The following is a 12,886-nucleotide window of genomic DNA, read 5'->3' on the forward strand; positions in this document are numbered from 1 at the left end:
TACGAGGTCCATTGGATGCGAGAATGTAGGGTAAATGTTCCCTCGTGATGCCCTGGTCCAATCAATGAATCCCTCCACGGACCGTACCTGGAGGTGGCTTTAGGTAGGGTAGCACTTCGTAGGCTGCTGCACCCAGCTGTAGTGCATTAACTTCAGAAGGTGCCAATGCGCAGTTTTCGTCGGGCGTGCTCGCGACAATTAGATTTTGTAACGCTTGCGGTTGTATCGTTACATAGGCGTTGAACACGTGTTCCGTGATTTTACTTGCCTGTTGTACGTTTTAGGTCATATTTTCGGCCATTATAGGCAGCTACACGAATTCCAGAGCATGGTCGGTAGATACCTTTATAGTCTTTATCAGGCAGTCGTGGCGTTGGTGTGCTTCTTGGAGTGGTTTGTTGAGTGCATGGGACAGGAAATGGGGATGTGGGCGGTGCTGCTTGTTGTTTGAGGTTTCGGCGCTCTCGCAGAATCTGCTTCCAGGGGCCTGGTGGCGGGATTGCGCGTCCGCTGAGAGTGTCGAACTCCATCGCGGTTTCCGTAGCCGTGTGCGTGGCGACAGGTGCGGTGTTGATCTGCGCCGGATGCATGATGGCAGCTGGGTGTTGCTTCTGCGCCGGTAGAACCGGCGCGGCGGCGGCGGCGGCAGCCAGCTGGGCGGAAGTAGGCCTAGCGGTGGCCGCCGGCGGGGTCAGATCTTCCGCGCGTGATTTTGGCCGAATATGTGGACCGAGGTCGACGTGGGTGGTATCAACGTGACCGGCGTAGTGGTGGGAAGCCGATCCCTATCGAAAAAAACAGTTTGGCTAGCGTAAAACCAGTGCACTGGGCGGCACTCGCGAGGCTAGCGATAACGGAGAAGACGCTGGCAGTACACACTTGCAGCACTCGGCTGTACTCGCAGCACTGAAAGTGGCGCTGGATCCACTAGCGCCTTACGAACATGGGTGCTGGAAGCACTGATGCGCGATGGTTCCAGTGCGATCGGCTACTAGCCACGCTCCTCAAAGCGCTTGGGGCAGTACGATGTCGCACTAACAACGCTAACTTTCGCCAGCGCTAGATATAAATAAGCGCACTAGCGGATCAGCTCATCGCACGCAACCTTGCCGTCACCAATGTTAGTGGAATTTTAATATGTGTTAGCAAATAGGATTTTCAACACAGAGGGAAACAGCTACATACAGCCAGAATGATGCTTTCCCATCACATCAGCTAGGTTATATCGGGTCCGTAAATACCTCGATTGCGCGCGCCCACGGCACAATTGACCTACACTTTTCTCCACATACCGAATCAGGGCTTGCGGTTGTACGGCGCTGTACGGCGGCTGAATTGCCGTTAGAGCTATTTCAGATATCTGTGATGAAATCGCGAACACAATTAGCGCGCGCTCGCAGATCTGGAACCTGGGGACCGCGCATATTACGATCGCACCGATCCACACCAGCTGAACCTAGGACATGGGTGCGTCCAATCAATCGCTTTATACGTGGTATAGACCGTGTATAACGAAGAACAGATAAAAAAAACGATCATGGTGTAACTTCCCACGCGCGCACATTTGTTAATTGCGGGCGCCGTCAAACCAACTCAGCGCCAGAGCCGAGCCATATTCCGTACGTGTGTATGCACGTTTTGCCTCGAACATGTATGAGGAAAAGAGGTATTATATTAATTCTACAATATTTAGCCCAATTAAAACACTATTCAAGGACAATTTCTGTTTACTGCTGCATCAATAACAAAATGACATGAAAATTGGCTTGGTATATATACCGGCCGAGACGGCGTGAACTCAGATTTTGCCTGCACTTTCCGCATGAGTTCCGGATCAGTTCGGCACCAGTACTGCACTTTTGTCGTCTCCTGCATCTCCTCACTAGGATGTACAGGGAAAGCCATGAAGTCATCCCTGCACTCTATGCATGCACCGTCGGTAAATCGTGCAGGCGCCGCGCGCTGCACTCGAAAATCAAACGATTACGTGCTGCGCACTACCTGAATGAGTTCAGCGAGTGCAGCCAAATCGAAGACACCTTTTTATATGATTTTATTCTTTGTAACAATCATGGCATATAGAGGAGAATATTCTATACACAGCGCCGGAATTCTCTCTTTTCAAGAAATAGCCAGCTAAAAACATATGCGGACACAAAAACAAAGTAGACAGAAAGATGACAGCATCTTTTTGTCGCGTCTGTATCCCCAGGTTTTCCAATGATAGATTTCGCCGAGGAGCTCCGCCGATGCAGCGCCAGCTGATAGTTACCATGCCATAAAGCCTAGCTGCTGTTAAGGTCCTCCCGTTTTTGGCCCCGACCACGATAATGCTACACGCGTTTACGATCGCTGCAAACGATCGACTTGGCTATTTTAGGGGCGAAGCCCCTTAAGGGGGTAGAGCTGTGGGTGTCTTATGTCATCGTCGATGTTGTCGCGGTACTAAAACAACAAGACACTCGTTGACGCCTCGCTCTATTCCCGGTACTAAAACACCGGGACCTCGTTTTCACCTCGCGCTAGAACGTAACGCGTACTAAAAACACACCGGCCGGGACACTCGTTTTCCAACGCCTCGGGTTAGAACGCTTCGTGCTTCAAGCAAAGCTGTATACCTCTACCCCTCAACGATTTCAGCTCCCTGGGCAAAACGCCAAGGCACCAAGAGTACACTTATCGAGGCTCCTATCGCCCAAAGCGTGATGTCATCTGCATAGATCGTGAAACGTGAGCCTTCAATCCCATCCAGGAGTGGGGGAAGGTCAGCCATGATGATATTAAATAGTGTTGGCGATAAGACTGAACCTTGAGGTACTCCGACGCAGTTTGCAGTTTTGGGGCCGTGTGCATGTACGTGTCAACAACTCGTACTCGATAGTGGCGGTCTCGCAGGAAATCTTGCACAAAGGTGAGTGGCTTTCCGTCCAGTTCTCGATTGCATGCGCCTTGCATAACTTCCTCATGAAGTACTGAGTTGAATGCTTTTTTAACTTCGGGTTACTTCAAAGTGGGGCGCCGATGAACACATTCTTTGCATTTTGGTAAATGGCCTGTTTGTTTCAAAGGCGGCGTACGGGTATAACTTCTATAGACTCGCAAAAAAAGAACGAGAGTCTGTAGAATACCTTAACCGCAAAGCCATGCGAGTTGTCTCTGGTCTTCCTCAATTCGCAATGGTTTATAATCTCCACCTTCACTGAGGGATGAACACCACTGAAGACAGTGCTGAAAGCATAGAAGCCTCACAACTACTGTCTCGAAAGCACTCAAGTCGGCAGGGCCATTCTTCGTCAACTTGGTCACTCGCTGGACACGAAGCATCCGATCTACCAACTGCCTGAAAACATGGAAATAAATAGCCATTGTTGATCACCCACCCGTGCCCAAAAACACAAGCACAGCACATATCTGACACGCCGCTAACAAGTAGCAACGACACACCTGTAAGAGCTCCAGCGTACTGACGACGCTGAAGGGGTGCGCAGGATTTACACTGATGCAGCTCTTCAAGGTGACCAGGTCGCCATAGCGTGGTACTGCGACAAGACCAAAACTAAAGGAGCCAAGGCTCCCGATGGTACCCCGTCTGTGAAGGAAGCGGAACTGAGGGCCTTACTACTAGCGACGGAAGAAGCGCACAAAACTGCCGCCACAAGCCCGATTATTGCCAAAATCCTCTATCGTGACCAACGAACGTCTTCCCCGCTCTCCAAGCGTCGACACCTCCATCTTTGGAGCTTCTGCCGAACGAGTTGGAAGAGGAAGGGAATGACCAAGAGTATGACTACGAGGAAGCTATAGCCAAAGCACGTGATAAGCGACGCGCAGCGCTTCGACTTCGTCTACCTGAAGAGGATTACCCTGTCCAATCCGGTCATAACCGTGGGCAACAGCCACACTCCGACGCATTCGGATGAACACTGCTGCAACACCGCACGTCATGCTTTCGTGTACACCCCCGCGACGGTATCTGCAAACAGTGTGGATCACCTCACAGCCACCAAGTTGCTGGCCTTAACCGTGTACTATGGAGCTGCCCTCCTCAAGTAAAACCACAAACGCTGTGGGAGTGGAGTGGAGTGGTCTACAGAACGCAGGAAGATGGTCCTCGACTCTCTTCTCGTATATGTTCGAAAAGCCGCCACACAGGACCACATTTAGCCAAGACACTCCCTCCCCATGCTCCAACTACCCCATCTCAAGGCATGGAGTGTAATTAGGATTAATAAATACATATTACAACAACAACAAAACTACCCTTATACACTGCATGCCTCGTCCCTCCCGAGGTTTCACTTTAGTAGAGATGGCCCGGAATTTTTTTCGTTAGAAGTTCACATTACAACAACAACCGCTACGTGGCCATGCGTTAGCACAGCGATAGGTTCTGGCTGCAACTTTGATGTGATGACATCTTTTGTTGCTGTTGCATCATTAAATGTTAACACGGCAACTAATTAACCGGCATTAACAATGGTTCCAGGGCAGTTTTCCCACGCAATTTACACCCCTCATTTCATATGATATGAACAACCCATGGTCACATTGACAGACATGTAAAAGCATTATAATTCACATGTTGTCCAAGAATACATTTATAACATAGCATAATGTAAAGAACACCTGAAACATGTCCATTCATACATAGTCACAGCTCTTTTTGTTGACAAACCAGCAACAAGCACTTTCTTTTTTGTCGAAATTGACCAACAAAATAAAAGTTACCGACATTTGTCAAAGGTTGAACAAACGTTAAAACAAGGAGGAAGCAAAAGAGTGGCAATGAGGAAGCCAGCTACTGGCAAATACACAACGTACATACTCTAGAGACAAAAGGGGTAACATAATGCGCACCATGGATGAGATAACAGAAATAGTGGAATGATTGTACATGTACTAAGCTCTACTCTAGCAACTCTAGGCCAGCCCCCATCTAACTTGGCCGTGAAACAACCAAAAAATGGGTGCCCTCTCATTTTCACATTTGTGTTAGACATCTGATGTCACGTGGCAACCACACGTATTTTTCCTTAGTGCACTTCTAGAGATAGCAAGCCGAAATAAGATGACTTGACCCTACCACAATGTACACTTCTAGAGATAGCAAGCCGAAATAAGATGACTTGACCCTACCACAATGTAATGATCGGCGCTTGTCTTTTGCGTGACCAGCAAATCAAGCACTGAGCAGAAAGGAATAAAAGCTTGTGTCATGCAACAGCATTATTGTCCATGCTTGTGGCCCTTTCAATACCAATTGAATTCCTGTCAATTCCAATCGTAGAAATGCCAATAAATAACAAGTCCTTGCCCTCTACGTACATAAAAATGAAATTTAGCCATGTCTGCATTTGGGAAAAATTTAGCAGCACAAACCAATTGCAAAAAAAGGACCTGAAATATCTTTTGTCAATTCTCTAGTATTTCAGTGATGACAAAAAACAAAACAAAAAAAAGCTTGAAAGGAAGGCTGCAAATGTGGCCTTGGGTTGTACACATTCTGGCTGTATGTTTTCACAGCTCAATGACCTGTCGTGAAATGTAAGGAGGCTGGTTTGATCCTGGTAATAGCAGCCATTTTTCTGATGTATGCAAAAAACAAAAATGTACGTATGCCAAATTCTTGGTTGCATTGAAGATCCCCAGGTGGTTTGACTTGATTTGGACCTCTTACAGTTTACTTTTTTTATAGCGCACTTCCACTACAGGGCCTAATTTTTTACATACATTATAAGAGGCCTACACTAATTGCATATTAAGAGGCACTCCTTCATTAAAATATAAGAGCCAATATGAACAAACACAGGTTCACAAGGACGATATAATGTTCACATTACTTTTCCCGTGCCGTACCTGCAGATTTTGATTTTATTTTAATTTCCTCTTGTAAAATTGTCAGGTAATGCAAACTTCGTAGTGCCTGCAGTAACAAGGGCAACACTAAGCAAACATTTCTCCACAAATTTCTCACAGTGAGACATGATAACGACATAATGGCTCAAATTTTTAATCCCTTTCAATCATGTTTGGCATGAGGCACAAAAACGCTTTTTGCTCACAAGTGAATTCCACAAACACACAGCTTCGCAGCACATCCCTTGGCCTCAGAATTGTAGGAATCTCTGTTGCTGACAAAAAACATGGTCTTATATGGTCAGGAAACACCGATTCTTCTAGAAACAAGACTTCTTTGCACAGCAACAAGCACTCATGGCCTTCCCTGGCTACTACGTTGACAACTTTTTGTATCCGGAAAAAACCTTCTGTCGTCTCGACGAAAGTTGTGTCACTCTTGCTGGGTCTTTTGTAGAGCATGCTGCGGTAAACTTGTTTTTTTTTTCACATGAACCGGTCATAGCAATCAGCACTGCCATATCCGACTTCATGCAGCAGCTGCTTTTCAGTGTCGCTTAGGTCAGCATGTCTATTGAGGCCAAGAAGGTTGACATCCTCAATCTGGACAGCATTGGACACATGTGTGTGCCCAAGGAACTTTTCACAAATTTCTCGTTCCTCCCCAGTAATGTTTAGCGTAGCGACACACAAGTCCAGCTGCTGCGCCATGGCCACGCGCTCAACAATTTGGTGGGGCAGGCCGTTGGCTGCTGTGACTGACTTCACAATTTTGCCATTACCGAACTCAAAAACAAAAGCAGAATTAGCCCACAGTGGTCCAAGGTTGCGCACACTGCTGGCCAGATGAAGAAGCTGGTGTACGTTGAACGTAGCACCTGTGGCACCGTACAGGTCTGCACACCGTCCCACAAAGGCAGAAAGGAGGTGCTCCGTAAGAAGTTTTAAGAAAGGACATTCCAAACTCAGAAACTCAAAAAAAATTATTTCTACAGAAAAATTGGTAGCACTCAATGTGTGACACTTGGTAACGTTCTTGAAGTCTACTTTTCTAAACACCAGCTCAGTAATGGTAAAAATCATCTTAGGAATTTACACTGCCCAAAACGTTCCTTCCGATATGTCCCCTGTTCTTTCTGAAGTTCCGCAGGGCCCTATCCTCGGTCCTCTACTATTCTTGATCTGCGTTATTGACCTTTTTACTATTTACTATCATTCAGTCTAATATCCAATTATTCACCCATAATTCAATAATTGCGTACTTTACCACCGTGTACTTGATTCTTCCGATTCTGCATTTCTTCAGTCAGATCTATACCTCATTCAAACATGGTGCGAAATGTGGTTAATGCACTTATACATTAAAAAAACTGTACTCATCTCATTTCATCGCAAGCAGTCATACCAAACATTTAAGTACACCAATTGCGGTTCCGAAATTCTTTCTGTTAGCACCTATAACCGGTATTCAATGGCGCGTAATGCATGCAGACAACCAAGTGTGCGCCGCCATATCTGTGGTCAAGCGTCTGTTGCTAGGCGATGTTGTACGCACGGCCCGCAGATCAGGCACCTCTCTTCCCCTCCATCCAACCATGTGAGTGCGCCCACTGTCAGGCCAGAGCAGCGGCGTGCGCACGTTGGTGGCGGAACTTTACGTCTAGACTGAGCTGCATTGTTCTCGCCGCCGGCGCCGCTGCGAAGGCCGTATCAACACAGTGCGCGCCACCACTGTAGCCCGGCCGTGGGGCGCCGTCACTCGTTATGTCGGGCTCCGCGGGATGGCGGTACTTGTCCATGCTAGGCACGACTATGAAGCACATGGCTGTATCGCGTTACAAACTCTACCTTAACGAATGCTAAGTATTCCCTCAAGTTCAATGTGAGTGCATTTAGTAACATCTCTGTTGACACCACCGTTTAGAATTGGATTAGAACGGAGCAGATGACGCACGCCGGTGTTTTTTTTTCTTCGGTGTGCGGGCGCAGTGGCCCAAGCTGAGCCGTGTCCTTGGCGCGTTGGCCATGTCTGTGCCCGTTTCCAGTGTTGCCGGGCAAAGGATGTGTCCGCTAAACTTTTCAACGAATAGCACCTATACACCTCGAGCGCTGCCTGTAGGGGCGCCACTGAAATCCCCCTAGCGGTTCGCTTCGAAAGCAGCCGCGGGAGTCTCCGTCCCGCTCCCCCCTGTCGCCGTTGTTTTTGGGGCTCGTTCAAGACTGCGATTTACCGTTTGTACGCGTTCTAAGTACAGAAAAATGAGGAACAGACACTCTGTTTGCACGCGTGGTGTGTTTACGACAGTATAAACGTTTATGACGCGAACTTGGTGTGGTACATTTGGTCTGTATGAGCTCCAGGTGTGTGTCACAGGCCAGCGTCCCGAAGCCGACATATACATGCAGCTGATTGCAATTCTGCTGCCCTGAAATTTAGTGGCAGTGTCTCCGTAAGCAGTGTATCCTCCGATGGTCATGTTGCGGCCATACACTAGGATGTAAATCGGCTTTGAATCTAGCGGAGCACTCATACCTGACAGCACGCAAGTTACGCTTGCCAATATCACGTATGAGAAATTGATCACTACCCTGGACAAGCCAATGCGGCATAAATTCACAAACATTCTACGAAATAACTACGATGGATAATGCAAAATTATACTCGGGAGTCAGCCATGTGCATTTAGGTGGATGTCAAACTTTCCTTTACAGAAACTTACTCCACCTTGAGGATTTCCCCTAAATCTGAACGATTAACACATGTCCTTCACTTCGAGTTGTTGAACAATTCGCTTTCGCACTACTAACCACTAGCGTCCTGGTTAGCTCAGTTGGTAGAGCAACTGCTCCGTTTAAGCAGTGCTCCCGGGTTCGAATCCTGGACCAGGACGAATTTTTCTTCAACTGCGAAGTTTCCGAGAAAGCTGTATAGCTTTCCTTTGTAGCCGTATGGCTGCATTTAGGTGGATGTCAAACTTTCCTTGACAGAAAAATTTACTGCTGGGTCGTCTTGTGGCGAGGTGAGCGCTCGCAGATTCATCTGTTACATTTATCCCCCACGAGAAGCGCGGAGGCGGGCTTATAGAGTAATCGGGGGGAGGGAAAAGGAGCAGTATTATGAATTATAACACTTTTGTTCTTTGAGCCAACCTTCAACTCTCTATATGCTTCCCATACACATTTCACTGTATGTAAAAAGTTACCTGCACGGTCAATGGCACGGGCGGACAGAGATTCTCGAAGCAGGATGTGAACTGCTTCTGAGAGTTTCATGAAGTGCCGCCAATGGTCCAGCGGAACCACACCTTCAGTGCATGGAATGGCATAGTACAGTAGCCACTGCTTCCACTCCGATGCCTTCCAGTGAATCCTGTCTTCAACCCGACGTGCCAACCGTGTGATACAGTGGGGAGGTTGGATGCACAGTAGACGTTCGTTGCCCTTGTCGCGTTGCGGTCGCTTTCCTGTATAAAACAAGAAACTACCAGTTATAGTGTGCCCCCTGCTTTTCAACCAAAGCTTACCTGCAGCACCAAGGCAGGTATCTACAGTAAGCACAATTTATGCTTATGCCCCCTGCTATAATTTTGCTTTGGTGTTGTTATACCCACAGTGTCTGCTACTCCGTTTGACATAATACGGCTGTGCCAATCGCACAATTACAGCCCACTCCGCCAAAGGCACATTTATGGGCTCAGCAGCACGACTTAGCCACTGAGCCACCGCAGCAGCAGACTTAATAAGCACGATGCCACTTCTGTTTCAGCCTTATGAAGATTACAACGACCCAAAATTACTTTTGCCAGTTTTATGTAGTTTCCTTTGTTAGCATGTTACATGATGTGGTGACAATCAACAGCAACTCTTTTTTTTCCATAGAAATGGTGTGATCCCCACATGATGTAGTAAAAGTCGGGTTTTCAGAAGCAACAACTGGTTCCTTTAAAGCTAACATCTTGTCATTAGGAGCTATAGGACACTCAGTAAAGCCTAAGATGTCTCCAGTTCTAAGCCATGTTATTCCTGGAGGGTACATTAAACATCCATTATGGTTCATGGTTACTCAAGCAACTTGGTCGCCCATTTTGTTTGCTGCCAACCTTTAACTGTAGTAGATCACATTTTGTTGGTAAAGACGATATATTAAACCCTATTACATACCAGCGTAAAATGGAAGGTCAGAGTTCTTGGAGTTGAACCAAGCATCTGTCACTTGTCGCCACACACCTAGCAAGACACAGTGCATGTAATCTACACTGATGCCAGCCACCAGGTCGAAACCTAAAGGAAGTAAATTTAAAATAAGTAACCAGCGTCAAGACACAAGAACCAGTGGAGCTAAGCGAAAAAAGCTAGGATTAGCTTATGCCGGTATTGTTAGCTTGCAGTCAGCTGTAGAGGAAATGCGGGTACAGGGTAATTGTATATACTGCTACCATTGCAACAGGTCAGTGCAAACCAATACTGATGCCACTACAGGCAGCATACATGCAGATTGTTAGTACCTATCAAAAAACAGGAACATTTTTATGCAACCACAATGTGATTCAAATTTTTACCATTTTGTTTATTAGCACATCCACAGTTCCATCCAAAATTATTATTTCATTAATTAGATTTCCTGTCATCACCATTCGAGGTAAGATTGTTAAAATCAACCTGAGTGAGCGGAAGCATCCGCCGCGCTAGTCCAACCGTGGCCAACTTGCTGCTGCGTTCGGGATGCCGCCACCGCGAATGCGAGGTAACAGCTAGCGGACACTCTTTGTAGAGCCACGTGTGCGAATTCAAGTGACGTCGCATGGGCAATTGTTGTGGGTGTCGTTTACAGCTTCGCTCTCCAACCACCTTCACAGCATGGATTGTAGTCAACTTTTTTAGTCAGACCACATAGAGATAGCGTTTTCAAGAGGTCAAAATTTTCACTGCAGAAGGCTATAACCAACTTGTATTTACATGCCATTTTCAAACAGTTCATGCATGCTTCTGCCTTTTATTTCCTTAACTCTGGTGACATGATGATGATTTAGCTTGTTGGTCTTGTTTATCATATTGCATAATGATTAGCTTTAGGCCAACGTTATTCCATCCAAGACAATGATGACGATGATTGTCAATTTAAATGTGGAGTGACTACTACATTGACAAAGATGATGACTTCATGACACGATTGAGAGGATGAATATAACTTTGAAACTACAGAAATTATGGTTCTCTATAGGGCATAAGATGGGAATGCCAAAACACAAATTTAAAAAGGTAGTACTAGCATTAGTTATTGAAATTTAACACGAACTATTCTAGCACGGCCAACACGACGTAAATTATGGGACATGTGCCAGCTGTTTCTTGCACTTCAAGGGAAGGGCAAATTTGTAATTGGCATGAAGCTACTGAACTTATTAAGCAAAAGCTTTTATTGGTACCAAACCATACGTTCTGCACGATGTTACCTAAAGTGCCACACTGAACGTGTGCAAACACAACCCTTACCATGGAGATTCATTAGGGCTGATGGGCCTCTGAAGCCATTCACGGTTGTGTCGTCGTCATCATCCATGCATGAAATAAGCATATCCCTTATGACGCTCTCATGTGTTCTTGGCTCTGTCACTTTATCAAAATACCGCAGACTGCCTGCAAAAGACAGGACATGATTTTAGGCACTAACAAGACCTGTGTAAAATGCACAAAAAAAGGCAAAACGCATTGTTCGAAAGCACACATGCAATATGTATTGCTAAAAATTAATATGTAAATAGCGTATCTGAACTGGGTGCTAAAAAATTCAACAAAACAAGGTACCTCAAGTAAGCATTTCGTATATGTTTTATTAAATATTCTATTGGGGAAGTGCACAGAAGGGTTGGTGCATCATCTCCTGTATTTTTTCAACGCGAAACGCATCGCCCACCTTACAATGGGAGTAAGTGGGACGCCGTGGGATGCCTAATTCGCCACGTGTCATAGGGTGGGGCCCCGAAACTAACCAGGATCATCGGTCTTGTCCCAGAGCGTAACTGAACTAGAGAGCAGCTTGTGCCTGGTTGCCGAGGCAACCGATGTTTGAGACCATTGAAGTAGCGACGCTCTGGCCCGCAGTAAGAACCTCGGCGCCGCGGCCTAGCACGCTTTATGCTACGTTGCTACTTTCCACCACACGTTGCCCCCAAGATTAACTGGTCACGTGGCTAACGCACTAGGAAGGCTTGGGGGAAAGTGGCTGGAGTAGAAGAAAAGGCCTTGGTTGGCCGCTCGGGGCTGATGCATTTGGCGTGGAAAAATACAGGAGGCGATAGTTGGTGTATCCTTACCTTGCTCATGTTTAGCCTGGATGAGACACCAAGGGCAGCCACTCAGACCATTGAATCTGATCATGTTCAGCACTGATGCCCTGGCAAAGGCATCTACAGAACAGCACAGCGCGTACGCTTTGGATCGATGTAGGGCCATTCCATCATCCCACACAACTGGCTCCATGTCATTTATCTGTCCGACAAACCTTGCCAGAAAGGCTTGCATGTCCGGATGGTCATGGCCAAACCGCAGTCCTGCCAGGGTGGGGTGCTGGAAGCGCACATCTGGAGGAAGTTCATTAACAATGAACTGCACTGGCCAAACAGATGTATTCGAAGACTTAAACACCGGACTGCCATCAGTGTTAAAGCTTAGCGTAAGATCATCACTGGAGAGATCGTGATCTTCATAGAGTTCCCGGAAACGGGCAGCATTCGTTATGTCGGAGATCTCGAGCTCATGAAACTGCTGGCTCTGTCGCAGTAGCCCTTCGATGAGTGTACGTAGCTTCTTGTGAATGTTCAACATCACAAAAAACGACTCTCTTGCATGCAGTCTTCCTACTGGTTCCTCTGTGTTGCAAATTTTACATACAGCATTGCCACCTGTCACTAATAACACAGCCCCACTGTAGAAAAAGAGGTAGAGGAATAAAGAGAAGAGGAAAAAACTGCTCGTAACGGTGGCCTCCTGCCTCTCTGCTTCTCTTCGCCCGCCCCTTTCTTAACATTTG

The 12,886-nt window shown here is 46.7% G+C and overlaps 1 protein-coding gene across 1 annotated transcript; it reads right to left on the reverse strand.

Moving 5' to 3' along the window:
* Nucleotides 1-6,342: 6,342 nt before the first annotated feature.
* On the reverse strand, nucleotides 6,343-12,681 carry LOC144164841 (uncharacterized). Its single transcript, XM_077695097.1, has 4 exons — nucleotides 12,171-12,681; nucleotides 11,350-11,493; nucleotides 10,018-10,137; nucleotides 6,343-6,752 (listed from the first exon to the last, which is right to left on the reverse strand). Exons 1-4 carry the CDS (start codon nucleotides 12,679-12,681, stop codon nucleotides 6,343-6,345), a joined length of 1,185 nt encoding a protein of 394 aa, XP_077551223.1.
* Between the last annotated feature and the right edge of the window lie 205 nt (nucleotides 12,682-12,886).

Source organism: Haemaphysalis longicornis, unplaced genomic scaffold (genome assembly GCF_048455015.1).
Source record: "Haemaphysalis longicornis isolate Haplotype H1 unplaced genomic scaffold, Haemaphysalis longicornis Haplotype H1 scaffold_14, whole genome shotgun sequence".
NCBI lineage: Eukaryota > Metazoa > Arthropoda > Arachnida > Ixodida > Ixodidae > Haemaphysalis > Haemaphysalis longicornis.

Excerpts from the sequence above, each read along its gene's own strand:
- LOC144164841 (XM_077695097.1), bottom strand. The coding sequence starts at position 12,681 with ATGTTGAACATTCACAAGAAGCTACGTACACTCATCGAAGGGCTACTG. Across the intron at positions 11,494-12,170 it reads CCAGGCTAAACATGAGCAAG|GCAGTCTGCGGTATTTTGAT; the intron begins GTAAGGATACAC and ends TGTCTTTTGCAG. Across the intron at positions 6,753-10,017 it reads TGACCTTCCATTTTACGCTG|ACCTGTACGGTGCCACAGGT; the intron begins GTATGTAATAGG and ends GACGGTGTGCAG.